The 16,913-nt window shown below is 51.5% G+C and overlaps 1 protein-coding gene across 1 annotated transcript in view; it reads left to right on the forward strand.

The window, feature by feature from the left end:
• Positions 1-16,913, forward strand: part of LOC119957859 (spectrin beta chain, non-erythrocytic 4-like) — a 225,308-nt gene that overhangs the window by 88,466 nt on the left and 119,929 nt on the right. The window contains 2 exon segments of the mRNA XM_038786016.1: positions 1,470-1,672; positions 5,543-5,633. Coding sequence (XP_038641944.1) covers positions 1,470-1,672; positions 5,543-5,633 — 294 coding nt within the window.

Raw genomic sequence — 16,913 nt, forward strand, 5'->3', positions numbered from 1 at the left:
TCTGATATTGGGGTCAGTATCGAGTCTCACTGTCTGATATTGGGGTCAGTATCGAGTCTCAGTGACTGATATTGGGGTCAGTATCGAGTCTCACAGTCTGATATTGGGGTCAGTATCGAGTCTCACAGTCTGATATTGGGGTCAATATCGAGTGTCAGTGACTGATATTGGGGTCAGTATCGGGTCTCACTGTCTGATATTGGGGTCAGTATCGAGTCTCACAGTCTGATATTGGGGTCAGTATCGAGTGTCAGTGACTGATATTGGGGTCAGTATTGAGTCACACTGTCTGATATTGGGGTCAATATCGAGTGTCAGTGACTGATATTGGGGTCAGTATTGAGTCACACTGTCTGATATTGGGGTCAGTATCGAGTCTCACTGTCTGATATTGGGGTCAGTATCGAGTCTCAGTGACTGATATTGGGGTCAGTATCGAGTCTCACAGTCTGATATTGGGGTCAGTATCGAGTCTCACAGTCTGATATTGGGGTCAATATCGAGTGTCAGTGACTGATATTGGGGTCAGTATCGGGTCTCACTGTCTGATATTGGGGTCAGTATCGAGTCTCACAGTCTGATATTGGGGTCAGTATCGAGTGTCAGTGACTGATATTGGGGTCAGTATTGAGTCACACTGTCTGATATTGGGGTCAATATCGAGTGTCAGTGACTGATATTGGGGTCAGTATTGAGTCACACTGTCTGATATTGGGGTCAGTATCGAGTGTCAGTGACTGATATTGGGGTCAGTATTGAGTCACACTGTCTGATATTGGGGTCAGTATCGAGTGTCAGTGACTGATATTGGGGTCAGTATTGAGTCACACTGTCTGATATTGGGGTCAATATCGAGTGTCAGTGACTGATATTGGGGTCAGTATCGAGTCTCACTGTCTGATATTGGGGTCAGTATTGAGTCTCACTGTCTGATATTGGGGTCAGTATCGAGTCTCACTGTCTGATATTGGGGTCAGTATTGAGTCTCAGTGACTGATATTGGGGTCAGTATCGAGTCTCACTGACTGATATTGGGGTCAGTATCGAGTCTCACTGTCTGATATTGGGGTCAGTATCGAGTCTCCCTGTCTGATATTGGGGCCAGTGTTTGGTTATTCAACATCCTGACTCTGAAATATATCGGCCGTTCCCTCACTGTCGCTGGGACAAAATCCTGGAACTCCCTCCCTAACAGCACAGTGGGTGTACTTACACCATGCGGACTGCTGCGTTTCAAGATGGCAGCTCACTCCCACCTTCCGAAGCCAATTAGTTCTGGGCTTTAAATTCTGGCGTTGCTAGCCGCGCCCACATCCCATCATAGAACAAAAGAAGGGGGTCCGATGATGATAAATGCTGAGAGTCATAGTGGAGGGGAGGCCTGATCCATATCTGTTAACCTCCAGGGGATTGTGAATTCCCCTTTCCTGAGTGCTGTGATATGTTCTGATTGTAAATCCTGTTGGCAGGAGTCCGTGCTGGCCCAGCTTGAGCTCCCTGTATCGATGGAGTCAGCGGAATCCGCAATCAAGAAGCATCAAGACTTCCTGTTGACATTGGAGATAAACCTGCAGAAGATCAACACCGTGGTTGAGGCTGGAGGGCAGCTGGTGAAGGCTGGCAATATCTACTTGGATAAGATCAGAGATCAAACCAAATCCATCAGCAGCAGGTAGGACCATACTCAACTCTTGCCTGCGTGCGCTCTCATAATCTCTGAGCAAGGGGAGTTCCACCACCTATTAGTTTCCCTCTTTAGACCGCGCCTTCCAAACCCACGACCACTACCATCTTGAAGGGCAAGGGGTAGTAGATATCTGGGACTGCCACCACCTAGAAGTTCCCCCTCAGAGTCACAGATCATCCCAACTTGGAAATATATCGGATGTTCCTTCACTGTCGCTGAGTCAAAATTCTGGAACTCTAAGGGCAGCACGGTGGGCTAGTGGTTAGCACAACCGCCTCACGGCGCTGAGGTCCCAGGTTCGATCCTGGCTCTGGGTCACTGTCCGTGTGGAGTTTTCACATTCTCCCCGTGTAGGGGCTGGTTTAGCTCACTGGGTTAAATCGCTGGCTTTTAAAGCAGGCCAGCAGCACGGTTCGATTCCCGTTCCAGCCTCCCCGGACAGGCGCCGGAATGTGGCGACTAGGGACTTTTCACAGTAACTTTGTTGAAGTCTACTCGTGACAATAAGCGATTTTCATTTCATTTTCATTTCATTTCGTGTCTGCGTGGGTTTCGCCCCCACAACACAAAAATGTGCAGATTAGGTGGATTGGCCACGCTAAATTGCCCCTTAATTGGAAAAAATAATTGGGTAATCTAAAATTTAAAAAAAAATATATTAAAAAAAAATCCTGGAACTCCCTCCCTAACAGCACTGTGGGTGTACCTACACCACACTGACTACCACGGCTCAAGAAGGCGGCTCACCACCACCTTCTCAGTGCTAGTTTAGGTTAGGCATTGTGGTAGTATGGCTAGGGAGATCACATTACCTTAGAACCAGGCTGCCATTGATACAGCATGTGCCTCTCTGCCAATTGGCTGTGGCTAGTCATGTGACTCTCCGCCGATTGGCCGAGCGGATGGTTATAAAAGCTCGTACCAGCTGGCAGTCGGCCTTTCCTTGTACGACCACTGCAGGGCTCACATCTAGCTTATTAAAGCCTAATATTTGGATCCTCTCTACGACTCGTGTCAGATTGATGGTACATCAGGCATTAAACGCAGGCCACTCCCGCATCCTGTGAAAGAGTAAATAAGAATTAATGGAACACAATGAATGCACCGCATCTATGAATGTGTCTGTACAAACCTTCATTCTTTCTGCTTGAGCGCTGCATGTTCAACTGTATGTTACCAACATCTAATATACATCGACAGTAACACTTGTCGTAAAACTATTATGGGCAGCACGGTAGCACAGCGGTTAGCACTGTTGCTTCACAGCGCCAGGGGCCCGGGTTCGATTCCCGGCTTGGGTCACTGTCTGTGCGGAGTCTGTACGTTCTCCCCGTGTCTGCGTGGGTTTCCTCCGGGTGCTCCGGTTTCCTCTCACAAGTCGTGAAAGACGTGCTGTTAGGTGAATTGGACATTCTGAATTCTCTCTCTGTGTACCCGGACAGGCGCCAGAATGTGGCGACTGGGGGATTTTCACAGTAACTTCATTGCAGTGTTAATGTAAGCCTACTTGTGACAATAAAGATTATTATTATTGACCCAGATTAGCTTATGTACAAAAAGTGACTAAGTGAAGCACAGAAAATAATGACTGGGGCAAACCGGGAGTTATGGAAAAGAATTTGCAATGGTTATTAAAACTAACAGGAAAATGTTTTTACAGTAGCATTAAAAGAGGGCGGTAGAGGGCAATGCAGGTCCATTAAATATTGCAGATCTGCTGGTGAAATTTTTTTTTGCAAGGTCCTCTTGCCTCAGGAATGGGCCGTTGGATTGTGTACTTGTCAATGTCACTCCATCGCTTCAGCATGGGAGGAGCCAGAGATAATAATAATAATAATCGCTTATTGTCACAAGTAGGCTTCAGTGTAGTTACTGTGAAAAGCCCCTAGTTGCCACTTTCCGGCGCCTGTTCGGGGAGGCCGGTACGGGAATTGAACCCGCGCTGCTGCCTTGTTCTGCATTACAAGCCAGCTCTTTAGCCCACTGTGCTAAACCAGCCCAGAAGGGACCAGGCAACTACAGCACTGGGTGGTTACTGGAATCTATAATCGGGGCAGTAAAATTAGGAGCGGTATGAGTTGAACATGGGTGTCGGCATGGATTTGTGCAGGGTGGGCCACGGCCTCCACCTTACGAGGAAAGGTTAGACAGGCCGGGATTGTGTCCATTGGAACTTAGAAGAACGGGCAGCGATCTGATTGAATCACCTCGGGTCATGAGGGCGCTTGACAGAGTGGGTGCTGAGGGGATGTTTCTGTTTCGCCCCTTGTGGGAGAGGCCAGAACTACGGGACACGGTTTAAAAAGGAGAGGTCCCCCATTTGGGATGGGCCTGAGGAGAATTGTGTCTCTCTGAGAGGGTGGTGAGTCTGTGGAACTCTCTTCCCCAGAGAGAGGCGGAGGCAGGAGCTCACTGCATACTTTTAAGCGCAGATAGGTTCTTGATTTTGTTGACTAACAGGGAAGGGTATCCCGGGGGCGAGGGGGTGGGGGGGGGGGGGGGGGGGTGGTGCGGAGTAGAGGCGGTACTGAGGCCACAATCAGGCATGATCTTATTGAATGGTGGAGCAGACCCAAAGGGCCTACTTCTGCTCCTGTTGAGTTTTGAGGTGGCCCCTCTCATGGTGAACAGGATAGCGTCAATCGGGGGGGGGGGGGGGGGGGGAGGCTGTCAGGACGTGTCCAGAAAGAGAGGTGGTGGCATGATCAGTAAACTAACTGGACAGGTAATCCACAGGCCAACGCTAATTCTTTCTATATGGATTGCCAGAATGCATTTGATACAGTAAAGTCGCCATAGTCCCAGATGACCACAGGCTGCTTTCCCCTTTGAGGGAGGAGAGCTGACTGGTGGTGATTTAACCTGAGGGTCACCACACCTCAGGCTAGGGGCAAAGTTGAGAAGGCTAACCTCAGCTGGTGCGGGGAATTGAACCCGCGCTGCTGGCCTCGCTCTGCATCACGAGCCAGCTGTCCAGCCAACTGGGCTAAACCGGCCGACAAGGTGCTGCATGGGAGATTAGCGATGGTGGAATTGGCGGCAGCCTTGTGACACGGTAATCGGATGGGAGATAGGAGGCAGGGATTGGAGACAAAAGGGTATGTACACCGGACGGCATCATGTGGCGAGTGGTGTCCGTCGGGAATACTGGGACGTCTGTTTTCACCATGCTTACAAATATCCTGGATGAAGATTCACCAGAATCGTATCAACGTTTAAACGCCGGCATTATGTTGACAGATTGGGCCAACATCCCCTGATTAGTACAGGTTAAAGGGAGACCTGATCGAGGTGTGTACACCAATTCCAGGAGCCCATCAGGGGGATAGATCGAAACTATTTCCTCTGGTGTATTGCGAGTCACTCAGGAGCGACATCAGGAAGCTCCACATAAAGGTGAAGGTATTACGGGAATCTTATCGCCAAACAGGTGTGGAATCTGGGGGCAATCGAGAGTTTCAAGACTGAGCTTCCATATTTTTTTCTCCAGTAAAGGTGGGCGGGTGGAGTTAAGATACAGTTAAGATAAGGTTAAGATACAGTTGGGTCATGATCTAATTGACTGGCGGAACAGACTTTAGGGGCTGTCGGTTTTTTGGGTTGAGGAGAGAACGATTCTGTCCTCAACCTGAATCGAATTTGGACTTTGTGCCAGCGACAATGGGCGGAACCCAGCACCTGAATGTGACAGACCCGTCAGAAATTTGCGAAGAGGCTGTTTCTCAAAATACTGCAAGGCCGCGGCGCCCAGTCAGGATTGTTGCCATGGCTGGAGTCCGTGCTGAATTTGGTTGATGATTTTGAAGGTTGCCTTGCCCCAGACCAGCAACTGACCGTCTTCCATTTTGTTTTCAGGAGTCAACATAATTACAAGCAGGCTCATGATTGGTTGGTGCGTTTGAGCGACCAATGGGAACTTCAACAGTACTTCCAGAGCTGTCAGGAGGTGGGTGCTTGAACGTGTTGGGGGTGAAGGTAGGGGAGGGGGGGGGGGGGGGGGGGGGGGGGGGGCGGGGGGCCGGGGGGGTAGGTTTGTTTTTCAGGGCCTGTCCAGAGAGAGAGATGGTGGTGTGATTGGTAAAATCGCTGGGCTGTTTACCCAGAGCCCTAAGCTAATGCTTAGGGGGCTCGGGTTCAAACGGCACCATGGTGGGATTTAAATTCATTTTAATAAATCTGGAATTGAAAGTTAGTCTCGGCAATGGTGACCACGGCGGCACGGTGGCACAGTGGTTAGCACCGCTGCCTCACGGCGCTGAGGACCCCGGTTCGAATCCCGGCCCTGGGTCACTGTCCGTGTGGAGTTTGCACATTCTCCCCGTGCCTGCGTGGGCCTCACCCCCACAACCCAAAGATGTTGACCTGAAGAAGGACCTGAAGAAGGAGCCGTGCTCCGAAAGCTCGTGTTTGAAACAAACCTGTTGGACTTTAACCTGGTGTTGTAAGACTTCTTACTGTGCTCACCCCAGTCCAACGCCGGCATCTCCACATCATGTCAACCCAAAGATGTGCAGGGGAGGTAGATTGTCCACTCTAAATGCTCCTTAATTGGAAAAAAGAAAAATAATTGAGTACTCTAAATTTATAAAAAAGAAAGGTAATACTGACCATTAAACCCGATTGTCAGAATAACCCACCTGGTTCACAAATGTCCTTCAGGGGAGGAAATCTGCCGTCTTTACCCGATCTGGCCTACATGTGACTCCAGGCCCATGGCAATGCTGTTGGCTCTTTTTTTTTCAGTACCAGCAGTGGTGGAATATTTTTTGTTTCTGTTACCCCTGTAATCCAACAGCAAACTGCCTCTGTGGAGGCTACCCATCTTGGGTTTAATTCTTGGTCCAACCCACATTCCACACTCCCCGGTATCCATTATCTCTATGTATAAACCGACCGAATCCCTCAATTAAATTCCAGCCTGCAACTCACACCCAGGTATACGTTATTCTCTATATAAACCACTCACCCACTCCACTTCATTCCAGCCTGTAACTCACTCCCGGGTATTTGTTAACCTACTGTTAGGAAGGGCGGCATGGTGGCGCAGTGGTTAGCACTGCTGCCTCATGGCGCCGAGGACCCCGGTTTGATCCCGGCCCCGGGTTCGATCCCGGCCCCGGGTCACTGTCCGTGTGGAGTTTGCACGTTCTCCCCGTGTCTGCGTGGGCCTCACCCCCACAACCCAAAGATGTGCAGCGGAGGTGGATTGACCACGCTAAATTGCCCCTTAATAAAAAGTCCAACTGTTAGGATACCAGACCAGACCTCGACTTGTGTTAGAATACTGGACTAAAACCCCAAACAAGTTTTCTGTTTATAAAGCTCTGAGGAAGGGACACTTAACCCCAAGAGTGATGACTCTGACCAATTGATATCTTTAATGTCATAAAAAAACTTTAATTTAGACACAGAATTAACCACATTAACAGCAAGAAGTAGATTTACAATTATCATTTAAACAAGGGAAAATACTTACTATTTATACCTCTCCATTTAGGCAACCCAATGCAGTTCAAATGCCACTTATAAATAAAGTTAACAAAACAGGCTCAGCTGTACAGACCTTTGGAGAGAGTTCCTTTTAAGAGTAGTTTTAGCACAATTCTGATCATCCTGACTGCATTTGGCAAGACTGCTGTTCAATTTAAAATCCTTCTGTTTTGTCAAAATCAAATCCTGTGGCTAACTGCAAAACTACAGACAGACCTGGCTCCTCCCATTGCTTACATTGCCTGTGTAGCCCACTAAGATGTCACATGACCTGCATGTTCATATTCTGCATTTTGCAAACATGGGCTGGTTGAGTACAGTCAGCTCCCTTGCTTGCTGTGAACACCTGGAGGGATGCACTATTTTGTGCGATCCACCAGTTGTTGGGACGTACGGCCTGTGTCGCTGGTATCGCAACGTCACTCTTTGATCTATTCATTGGGATTTCTACAGATCCACATGTTATGATTTTAGAAATCGTGTAAACAGGACTTTGCAAACTTGATGCTGAAACAGGACGCATCAAAACCATCATGGGCAGCACGGTGGTACGGTGGTTAGCACTGCTGCCTCATGGCGCCAGGGACCCGGATTCAATTCCGGCCTTGGGTGACTGTCTGTGTGGAGTTGGCATTTTCTCCCTGTGTCTGCGTGAATTTCCCCCGGGTGCTCCGGTTTCCTCCCAAAGTCCAAAGATGTGCAGGTTAGGTGGATTGGCCGTGATAAATTGGCGCTTAGTGTCGATGGATGTGCAGGTTAGGTGGGATTACGGGATGGTGGGAGTGGGCCTGGATAGGGTGTTCTTTCGGAGGGTCGGCGCAGACTCGATGGGCCAAATGACCTCCTTCTGCACTGTAGGGTTTCTATGACCCTGCAAGATAATGGCTACCCCGATCGGGCCATTAATGTGGTGTATGAATTTCACTGTTGAAATGATGACAGGTTTGTCGACCATCTGTCCCAATGACTGGTGGATCATATCAGACAGCATGTCATTTTGGCTGTTTGCAATAGATTATTGAACGTACTCAACCAGCCCATGCTTGTACAGCACACAATATAATGTCTAATGTTAGACATGCGATCTCGCAATTGGACAGCAGTTGCTGAATATTCCTGAGTGTGTTAGGAATTATACTAAGATCCAATTGAAGATTATCCGTCGAGTTGGCAATGTGGCTCTCTTATGCTTGCTGGGAGCCATATATATTCATATTTAGGGACCCATCCTCTGCAGGCAAGAAGAACATGACCAGGCATTGCACCTTTCCTAAATCAAACAGAAGTCTGGGCGACAGTAGCCCTGTGGTGCAAGTGCCATGGTAACGCCTCGACTAATCAGAGCCGACTTGCCAACCAATCAGCATCCTTCACTCTTGCAGTATAAATTGATATTCCATTTGAGATTTGGTATTCTTGCATCTGGCCTGATGAGTACAAGATGAAAAGCTTCAACCGCATGTTTCTTTTGTTCTGTGCCATTAAACGGCTATAAATTATTTCAGTGACAAGATATGATATAACAGGAGGTAAACAGGCAGTGAAAACCTCAAGGATAGAATTGGTTATGCCTAGGCATAAAAGGTTATGCCTAGAATAACGGATAGCAAGGAATGGGTTATGCGCTGTAATTTAATCAAAGGTTTCAGGGGATTTATATGTAAAATACAAGAAAGCTGCAACAGTATTACAGGCTGGAATCTAACAGACTGCTTAGCGAGGTTTATAGATAGAATAACATAGATCGAGGGCGGGATTCTCCGACCACCCGCCCCCTCCGGGGCGGAGAATCCCCGGGGGACGGAGCAAATCCCGCCCCGCTGACCCGAAATGCCAGCTGCCGTATTCTGCGGTGGTGTTTTTCGGTAGGGGGCGGGATTCCTGGCACTCCAGTCGGGGACAGATGACAGCGGCCTCCCCCTCCCCCCCCCCCCCAGCGATTATCCAGGCCCCGATGGGCCGAACGGACGTACAGTTTTGGCCAGTCCAGCTGGCGTGATTCACTCAACTCACATACCGGCGGGACCTGGCACAGGCTAGTCGGCGGGGGCGGCTGTCGGGGGGGGGGGGGGCAGTGCCCCCACGGTGGCCTGGCCCGCGATCAGGGCCCACCGATCTGCGGGCGGGCTTGTTCCGAGGGGGCACTCCTTTATTCCGTGCCGGCCACTGTAGGGCTCTGCCATGGCCGGCGTGGAGAAGGGAACCCCCCGCGCATGCTGTAAAATACGCCAGCCGGTCTGCGCATGCGCGGAGTCACGGCCGGCAGCTCCGCGCATGCGCAAGATCACACCGGCTCTTCAGCGCATGCTCGAACTCGCGTCGTCCCTTTGGTGCCAACTGGAGCGCCGCCAACCCCTCCGCCGTCCACGTAGCCCCCCCGAAAGTGCGGAGAATGCCGCACTTTCGGGGGGCTGTTGACCCTGGAGTAGTTGCCGCCAGTTCTCTTGCTGCCATGGGGACTTAGTCCCCAGAAGGGAGACTCCCGGCCCATATGTTCGAAAATTGTGATTAAATGAAAAAACAAGAAATCCATTGATTAGGAATGTGCTATGGTGATTGTATATTTAAAGAGGAAAGCACAATTTCAACATGGTGTCTGGAGTAAAGGCAGATTGGTTAAATTGATGGAACAAGGGTTTTGATATGCTAATGTGCAGGTTCAGTCGGCAGTTCGGAAGGCAAGTGCAATGTTAGCATTCATGCCAAGAGGGCTAGAATACAAGACCAGGGATGTGCTTCTGAGGCTGTATAAGGCTCTGGTCAGACCCCATTTTGAATATTGGGAGCAGTTTTGGACCCCGTATCTAAGAAAGGATGTGCTGGCCTTGGAATGGGTCCAGAGGAGGTTCACAAGAATGATCCCTGGAATGAAGAGCTTGTCATATGAGGAGTGGTTGAGGACTCTGGGTCTGTACTCATTGGAGTTTAGAAGGATGAGGGGCGGGATCTTATTGAAACTTACAGGATACTGCGAGGCCTGGATAGAATGGACGTGGAGAGGATGTTTCAACTTGTAGGAAAAACTGGAAGTAGAGGACACCATCTCAGACTAAAGGGACAAATCTTTAATACAGAGATGAGGAGGATTTTTTTCAGCCAGAGGGTGGTGAATCTGTGGAACTCTTTGCCGCAGAAGGTTGTGGAGGCCAAATCATTGAGTGTCTTTAAATCAGAGATAGATAGGTTCTTGATCAATAAGGAGATCAGGGGTTCTGGGGAGAAGGCAGGAGAATGGGGATGAGAAGCATATCAGCCATGATTGAATGGCGGAGCAGGCTCAATGGGCCCGAGTGGCCTAATTCTGCTCCTATGTCTTATGCTGATTAAGAGGATTAGTTCAGGAAAGACAAGATCAAAAGGAAAAGTAGTATCTCAGAGGCAAGTTCGCCCAATACATGGGAGCTGTTTTGAGTCCGCAAACCACAGCAGCAAGCTGTGTCCACTCCCAAAAATCTGTGCCTGGAGAAAACCTGTTTGAAAAGCCAGTTGTCTCTATCATAAGTCAGAAGCAACGGCAAAAGATTTTGGTGCCTGGTAATTAATCCCACGATTAGTTTCCAACCTTCAACCTACTTGTGGATATTTGTTACTGTGTGTGTGTAAACCACCTGAATCCTTTGGTTAGGTTCCAGCCTGAACACACTGGTCGGGCGCCCATTATTTTGTATACCAACCACTCAAACTCCTCGATTCGAATCCAGTCTGTAACACTTTCATGGGAATTTGTTGCTCTTATCTCTAATCCTTGATTAGATTCCAGTAAGAAACTCCCTCCCGAGGCTCCCATTTTTCCATATTAACCTCAACGAGATGCTAGGCTGTAATTAACTGCGGACATTGCACTGAATGGAGTGTTCGAGAGAGATAGGAATCTGCCCTATTAATATTCCCCACTAACTCGGGTGGCATGGTGGCGCCATGGTTAGCACTGCTGCCTCGCACCGCTGAGGACCCGGGTTCGATCCTGGCCCCGGGTCACTGTCTGTGTGGAGTTTGCACGTTCTCCCCGTGTCTGCGTGGGTCTCACTCCCGCAACCCAAGGGCAGCACGGTAGCATGGTGGTTAGCATAAATGCTTCACAGCTCCAGGGTCCCAGGTTCGATTCCCGGCTGGGTCACTGTCTGTGCGGAGACTGCACGTCCTCCCCGTGTGTGCGTGGGTTTCCTCCGGGTGCTCCGGTTTCCTCCCACAGTCCAAAGATGTGCGGGTTAGGTGGATTAGCCATGCTCAATTGCCCGTAGTGTCCTAAAAAGTAAGGTTAGGGGGGGGGGGTTGTTGGGTTACGGGTATAGGGCAGATACGTGGGTTTGAGTAGGGTGATCATTGCTCGGCACAACATCGAGGGCCGAAGGGCCTGATCTGTGCTGTACTGTTCTATGTTCTATGTGCAAGCTCGGTGGATTAGCCACGTTAAACTGCCCTTTAATTGGGAAAAAAAATAATTGGGTACGCCAGATTTACAAAAACAAATTCCCCAGTAGCTGCCCAATTAGATTTCAGCCTGTATAGTAATCTTTATTGTCGCAACACTGCAACGAAGTTACTGTGAAAAGCCCCTAGTCGCCACGTTCTGGCGTCTGTTCGGGTACACGGAGGGAGAATTCAGAAATGTCCAATTCACCGAACAAGCACGTCTTTCGGGATTTGTAGGAGGAAACCGGAGCACCGGGAGGACACGGGGAGAACGTGCAGACTCTGCACAGACAGTAACCTAAGCCAGGAATCGTACCCAGGACCCTGGCACTGTGAAGCAACTGTGCTGCCGTGCCGCCCACTTGTCACTCATCCATAGGTTATTCCATAAACAAACCCCAAAACCCCTTGGAATAGATTGTGGCCCGTCATTCACACATGGGAATATACGAATTCCCAAAGCCCTTTATTAGATTCCAACCTCCCATTCATTCACGGCAGTCTGGTATTCTGTCTATCATCTCTACTGCTCATCCCCAACACTCAGATCCCTGGATTTGTTCCTTGCCTTTCACTTAATCCCAGCTGTCTGCTATTTAGCATATACTTGTTTGAAGTGCTGTACATTCTGTGCTTTGCTTGTTCTGATATGTGACATTGCCAACGGAACTTGGCCTCTGATGCTGCTGTCTGTCTGTTGGGTTTGGTGATGGCTGCCAGAGTTGTGTTCGATGTTCGCTGGAAGGTCTGCCAAGATATTTCTGCTGTGAAGCTGCCGGGTCTTCTCAGTAGCCACGAGGATACTTACTGGAATGCGTTCAGTGATTTTTGGGATATGATGAGCAATTGCGAGGATTGATTGGTTGCGGGATCGCTTAGCTCTGTCTGTCACTTGCTACTTTCGCTGCTTGGCACACAGGTATTCCTCCTGCAACGAAAGGGAAAATGCTGGAAAATCTCAGCAAGTCTGGCAGCATCTGTAGGGAGAGAAAAGAGCCAACGTTTCGAGTCCGATGACTCTTTGTCAAAGCTGCGTATTCCTTCTGCGTTGCGTTGGAGAGCAGTCGGATGAGAGGCACATGACCAGCCAGAGCCAATGGGAAGCCAGTGCTCTGCACCAATGTCAGTGCTCATATCCATACCACCACAGTGTCTTCGTACATTAGATATAGGAGCAGAATTAGGCCATTCGGCCCATCGAGTCTGCTCCGCCATTTGAATGAAATGAAAATCGCTTATTGTCACGAGTAGGCTTCAAATGAAGTTACTGTGAAAAGCCCCTAGTCGCCACATTCCGGCGCCTGTTCGGGGAGGCTGGTACGGGACTTGAACCGTGCTGCTGGCCTGCCTTGGCCTGCTTTCAAAGCCAGCAATTTAGCCCTGTGCTAAACCAGCCCCTGATATGGCTGATATGTTTCTCATCTATTACCTACAATGTGACAGACCAAGAGCTGGATTGCAAAATCAGCCAGAGCATCTCCTCCCGGGAACACATGGCCTAGGAGTAGGAATAGGCAATTTAGTCTCCCGAGCCTACACACCCTCAATGTGATCACGGCTGATCCCATCCTGGCTTCAACTCCACCATACTGCCCGTTCTCCATAACCCTTCAACCCATTACCAATTAAAAATCTGTCTAACTCCTCCTTAAATTTACTCACTGTCCCAGCATGCACCGCACTCTGGGGTAACGAATTCCACAGATTCACAACCCTTTGGGAGAAGTAGTTTCTCCTCAAATCTGTTTTAGATTTACTACCTCTTACCCTGAGACTATGACCTCCCGTTTTAGAATGCCCCACGAGAGGAAGCATCCACTCCACGTCTACTTTATCCGTGCCTTTTAGCATCTTGTCTACCTCAATTTGATCTCCCCTCATTCTTCTACACTCTAGAGAATATCGGCCTAAACTGTTCGATCTCTCTTCATACGACAAGCCCCTCATCTCTGGAATCAATCTCGTGAACCTCCTCTGAACTGCCTCCAATGCCACTACATCTTACCTCGAATAAGGTGCACAATACTCCAGGCGCAGCCTCACCAATGCCTTGAATAGCTGCAACAACACTTCCTTACCTTTATACTCCATTCCTTCTGCTGCAAACGCCTAACGCTCCATTTGCTTTCTTTATTATCTGCTGTACCTGCAGGCTCGTTTTCTGTGCCTCATGCACGAGGACACCCAGATCCCTCTGCAGCGCAGCTCCCCGAAGTCTCTCCCCGTTTAGATAATAGGTTGCCTTCCCATTTTTTAGACCAAAATGCATGACCTCACACTTATCCACGTTAAACTCTATCTGCCACATTTTGGCCCACGCTCCTATCTGTATCCATGTGTAAGGTTCTTATTTCCCCATTGCAACTTGCTGTCCCACCTATTTTTGTGTCATGTGAATTTGGCGATAGAACCTTCTGTCCCTGTATCCAAGTCGTTACTATAGATTGTAAATATCTGGGGCACAAGGGCCGAACCCTGAGGACCCCCCACGTCTTGCCATCCAGAAAATGACCCATTTATCTTGACTCTCTAGCTCCTGTCTGCCAGCCAGTCTTCTATCCAAGCTACTGAGCTACCACTAATCCCATGTGATTCCAGCTTGTGAATTAACTTTCTGTGCGGCACCTTATCAAACGCCGTCGGGAAGTCCAGACACACAACATCTACAGGATCTCCAATATCCACTTTGCTTGTTAAATCTTCAAAGAACTCTGGCAAATTAGTCAAACATGATTTGCCCTTCATAAAACCATGCTGTCTTCGCTGGGTCGAAAACACCATTGGCCAGGATGTATTGAGCAGCTGCTGGGATAGGATCCCAGGAAGATAGGAACCGGGAGGAGGCCATTCAGCCCATCGAGCTTGTCCTCCGATTCAGAGGGATCATGGCTGACCTGTGACCTAACAGCACCAAACTACTTATTTGCCTTCAGTTAACAGGAATCTATCGATCTCCAATTTAAAATTAACAATTACTGTTTGTGGAAGAGAGTTCGTCTGACACATAGGGCGGGATTCTCCTCCCCCCTCCCCCGGGAGGGTCAGAGAATCGCCGGGGTAGGGGGGGGGGGGGCGTAAATCCCGCCCTGCCGCGCCGACGCTGCCCGCGATACTCTCCGCCCCCCCCCCCCCCAAAAACCCTGTCGACATGAATCGCGCTGCCCGCCTCGCAGAATGACGAGGACTGGCACGACGCAATGGGTCCCGGGGCCGCCCGAATTTCTGGTCACGCCGGCGTAAATCGAACCACCTATCTAACGGCGTCAACCTGTCGTGATGGTTGACGCCAGCCAGCGCGGAGGTAGGGGTCGGCGTGGGACGGCCGCCGGAAAAGTGATGGCACGGCCGCGGTTGTTGGCGGGGGGGGGGGGGGGGGTGCGCAGGAACCGTTGGAGCGTGCGTGCCGGAGGGGGGGAGGGGGAGGGCTGTGGGGGAGGAGAGGGGGGAGGAGAAGAGGGAGGGTGGGGCGGGGGAGGGGGGAGGCGGGAGAAGGGGAGAGGGGAGGAGGGGGATAGGGGGGAGGAGGAGGGGGAGAGGGGGAGAGGAGGGGGGGAGGGGGGGAGGAGAGGGGGGATGGGGTTGGGGTGGGTGCCCACCTGGCCAGGTGCCAGCTTGCCACAGTCGCGATCATGCAGCCCATGGCACCTGGCTGTGGGGGGGGGGGCGGATGGGGGGTAATGATGGTCTGCCGTCTATGACCTCCCACCCCTACCCCCCCAGCCCCTGCAGGCCGTTATGTTTGGGCATCACCCAGCGATGTTGGCCGCCGTGGCGAGAGCCGCCCTTTGACATGTTGTCCTGGGGAAGCAGGAGTGTGCCAGGGAGGCGGCGGAGGCTGCCGCAGAGGAGCGTGCCGCAGAGGGGCAGGTGGCAGCTGCCCAGGCTGGAGGGCCGCCCGCCCGACAGGACGAGGAGGAGGAGGAGGAGAAGGTGGTGCCACGGCGTCAGAGACGCCAGTTGAGGCCCCGTGTGTACCGGCCCCGCTCGTCGTGCCCGGGCCACACGGACCGGGTAATGCAGGAGGAGACTCAGGATGAGCCGGGAGACCGTCGCCCATGGCACACCTGGCACCGCGTGGCACTGGGGGAGGACACCCTCTCCCCGTGGCCGTCAAGGTCACGTTGGCCCTGAACTTTTATGCCACGGGGTAATTTCAGTCGGCGAGTGGGGACCTGTCTGGCACCTCGCAGACATCGGCGCATCCGTGCAGTGTCAGACACCCCGTTTGCCATTGCGGACCGCTATATTCAGTTCCCTGTGGACCGTGCCCATGAGGGTGCCTGGGCAGCGGAATTCGCTGCCATGGTCAGGATGCCCATGGAATAGGAAGGGGACCTACTCCATGAACGTGTAGGTGGTCTGTGACCACCGCATGAGGAATCCTGCACGTCTGTGCCTGGTACCCGGGCAGTGCACATGACTCATTCATATTGGCGCAATCTTTCATCCCCACCATGTTCGAGGGACGCTGCCCCCCCCCCCCCCCCCCCCCCCCCCCGTAGCTGAGGGGCTGGTTGCTGGGCGACAGGGGTTACCTGTTGCGGTGGTGGCTGATGACGCCTATACGGAGGCCACAGACTGACGTGGAGAACCGCTACAACGATGCCCATGCAGCGGCCAGGGGGTGTGATAGAGAGGTGCTTCGGGCTGCTGAAGATGCGTTTCAGGTGCCTGGACCGCTCTGGAGGGGCCCTCCGGTACCCGTCAGATAGGGTCGGCCGCATCGTTGTGGCCTGCTGCGCCCTGCACAACATCGCCCACACTCACCTGAGGGGACGACGTCCGATCACCCCTCACACACACACTGGCACTCACCTCACACCACACCCCCGCATGCATCGGACAGAGCACAGAGGCAGCTTCTGTAGGTGTGAAAGTGATTTTAATGACTAACAGTTCATACACGTGCCCTGGCCCCTATAACTAATCTGTGCTCTGCACCTGTGCCAACTTACTCAGTGTCTAATTGTTTGGCCTTGCAGGCCCTATGACTACGTCTAGGTGGTTCCCCAGACGGTGCAGCAGAACTGGAGGCGGACTCCTGTGATTCCTGCCCTGTGACTCGGGATCCCTTTGGCGGCCGTTTCCTGGGGCAGCCCGGCCTGGATGGGCCAGGCTGCGGCTTGGGCGAGGGGAATGGCGAGCTGCCAGCCTGTCCTGCCCATTGCCCACCAGATGCACCTGGGATGGAAGGGGGGGGGGGGGGGGGGGGAGTCCAAGGTGTCACGGTGTTCCGGGACCTCCCCTACAGGGGGACCCGGACCGGGCCCCAGCACCTCCTCCTCCCTCCGGGTGCCCGATGGCCCCTGGGCCTCGACATGGG

This window comes from Scyliorhinus canicula, chromosome 27 (genome assembly GCF_902713615.1).
Source record: "Scyliorhinus canicula chromosome 27, sScyCan1.1, whole genome shotgun sequence".
Lineage (NCBI taxonomy): Eukaryota > Metazoa > Chordata > Chondrichthyes > Carcharhiniformes > Scyliorhinidae > Scyliorhinus > Scyliorhinus canicula.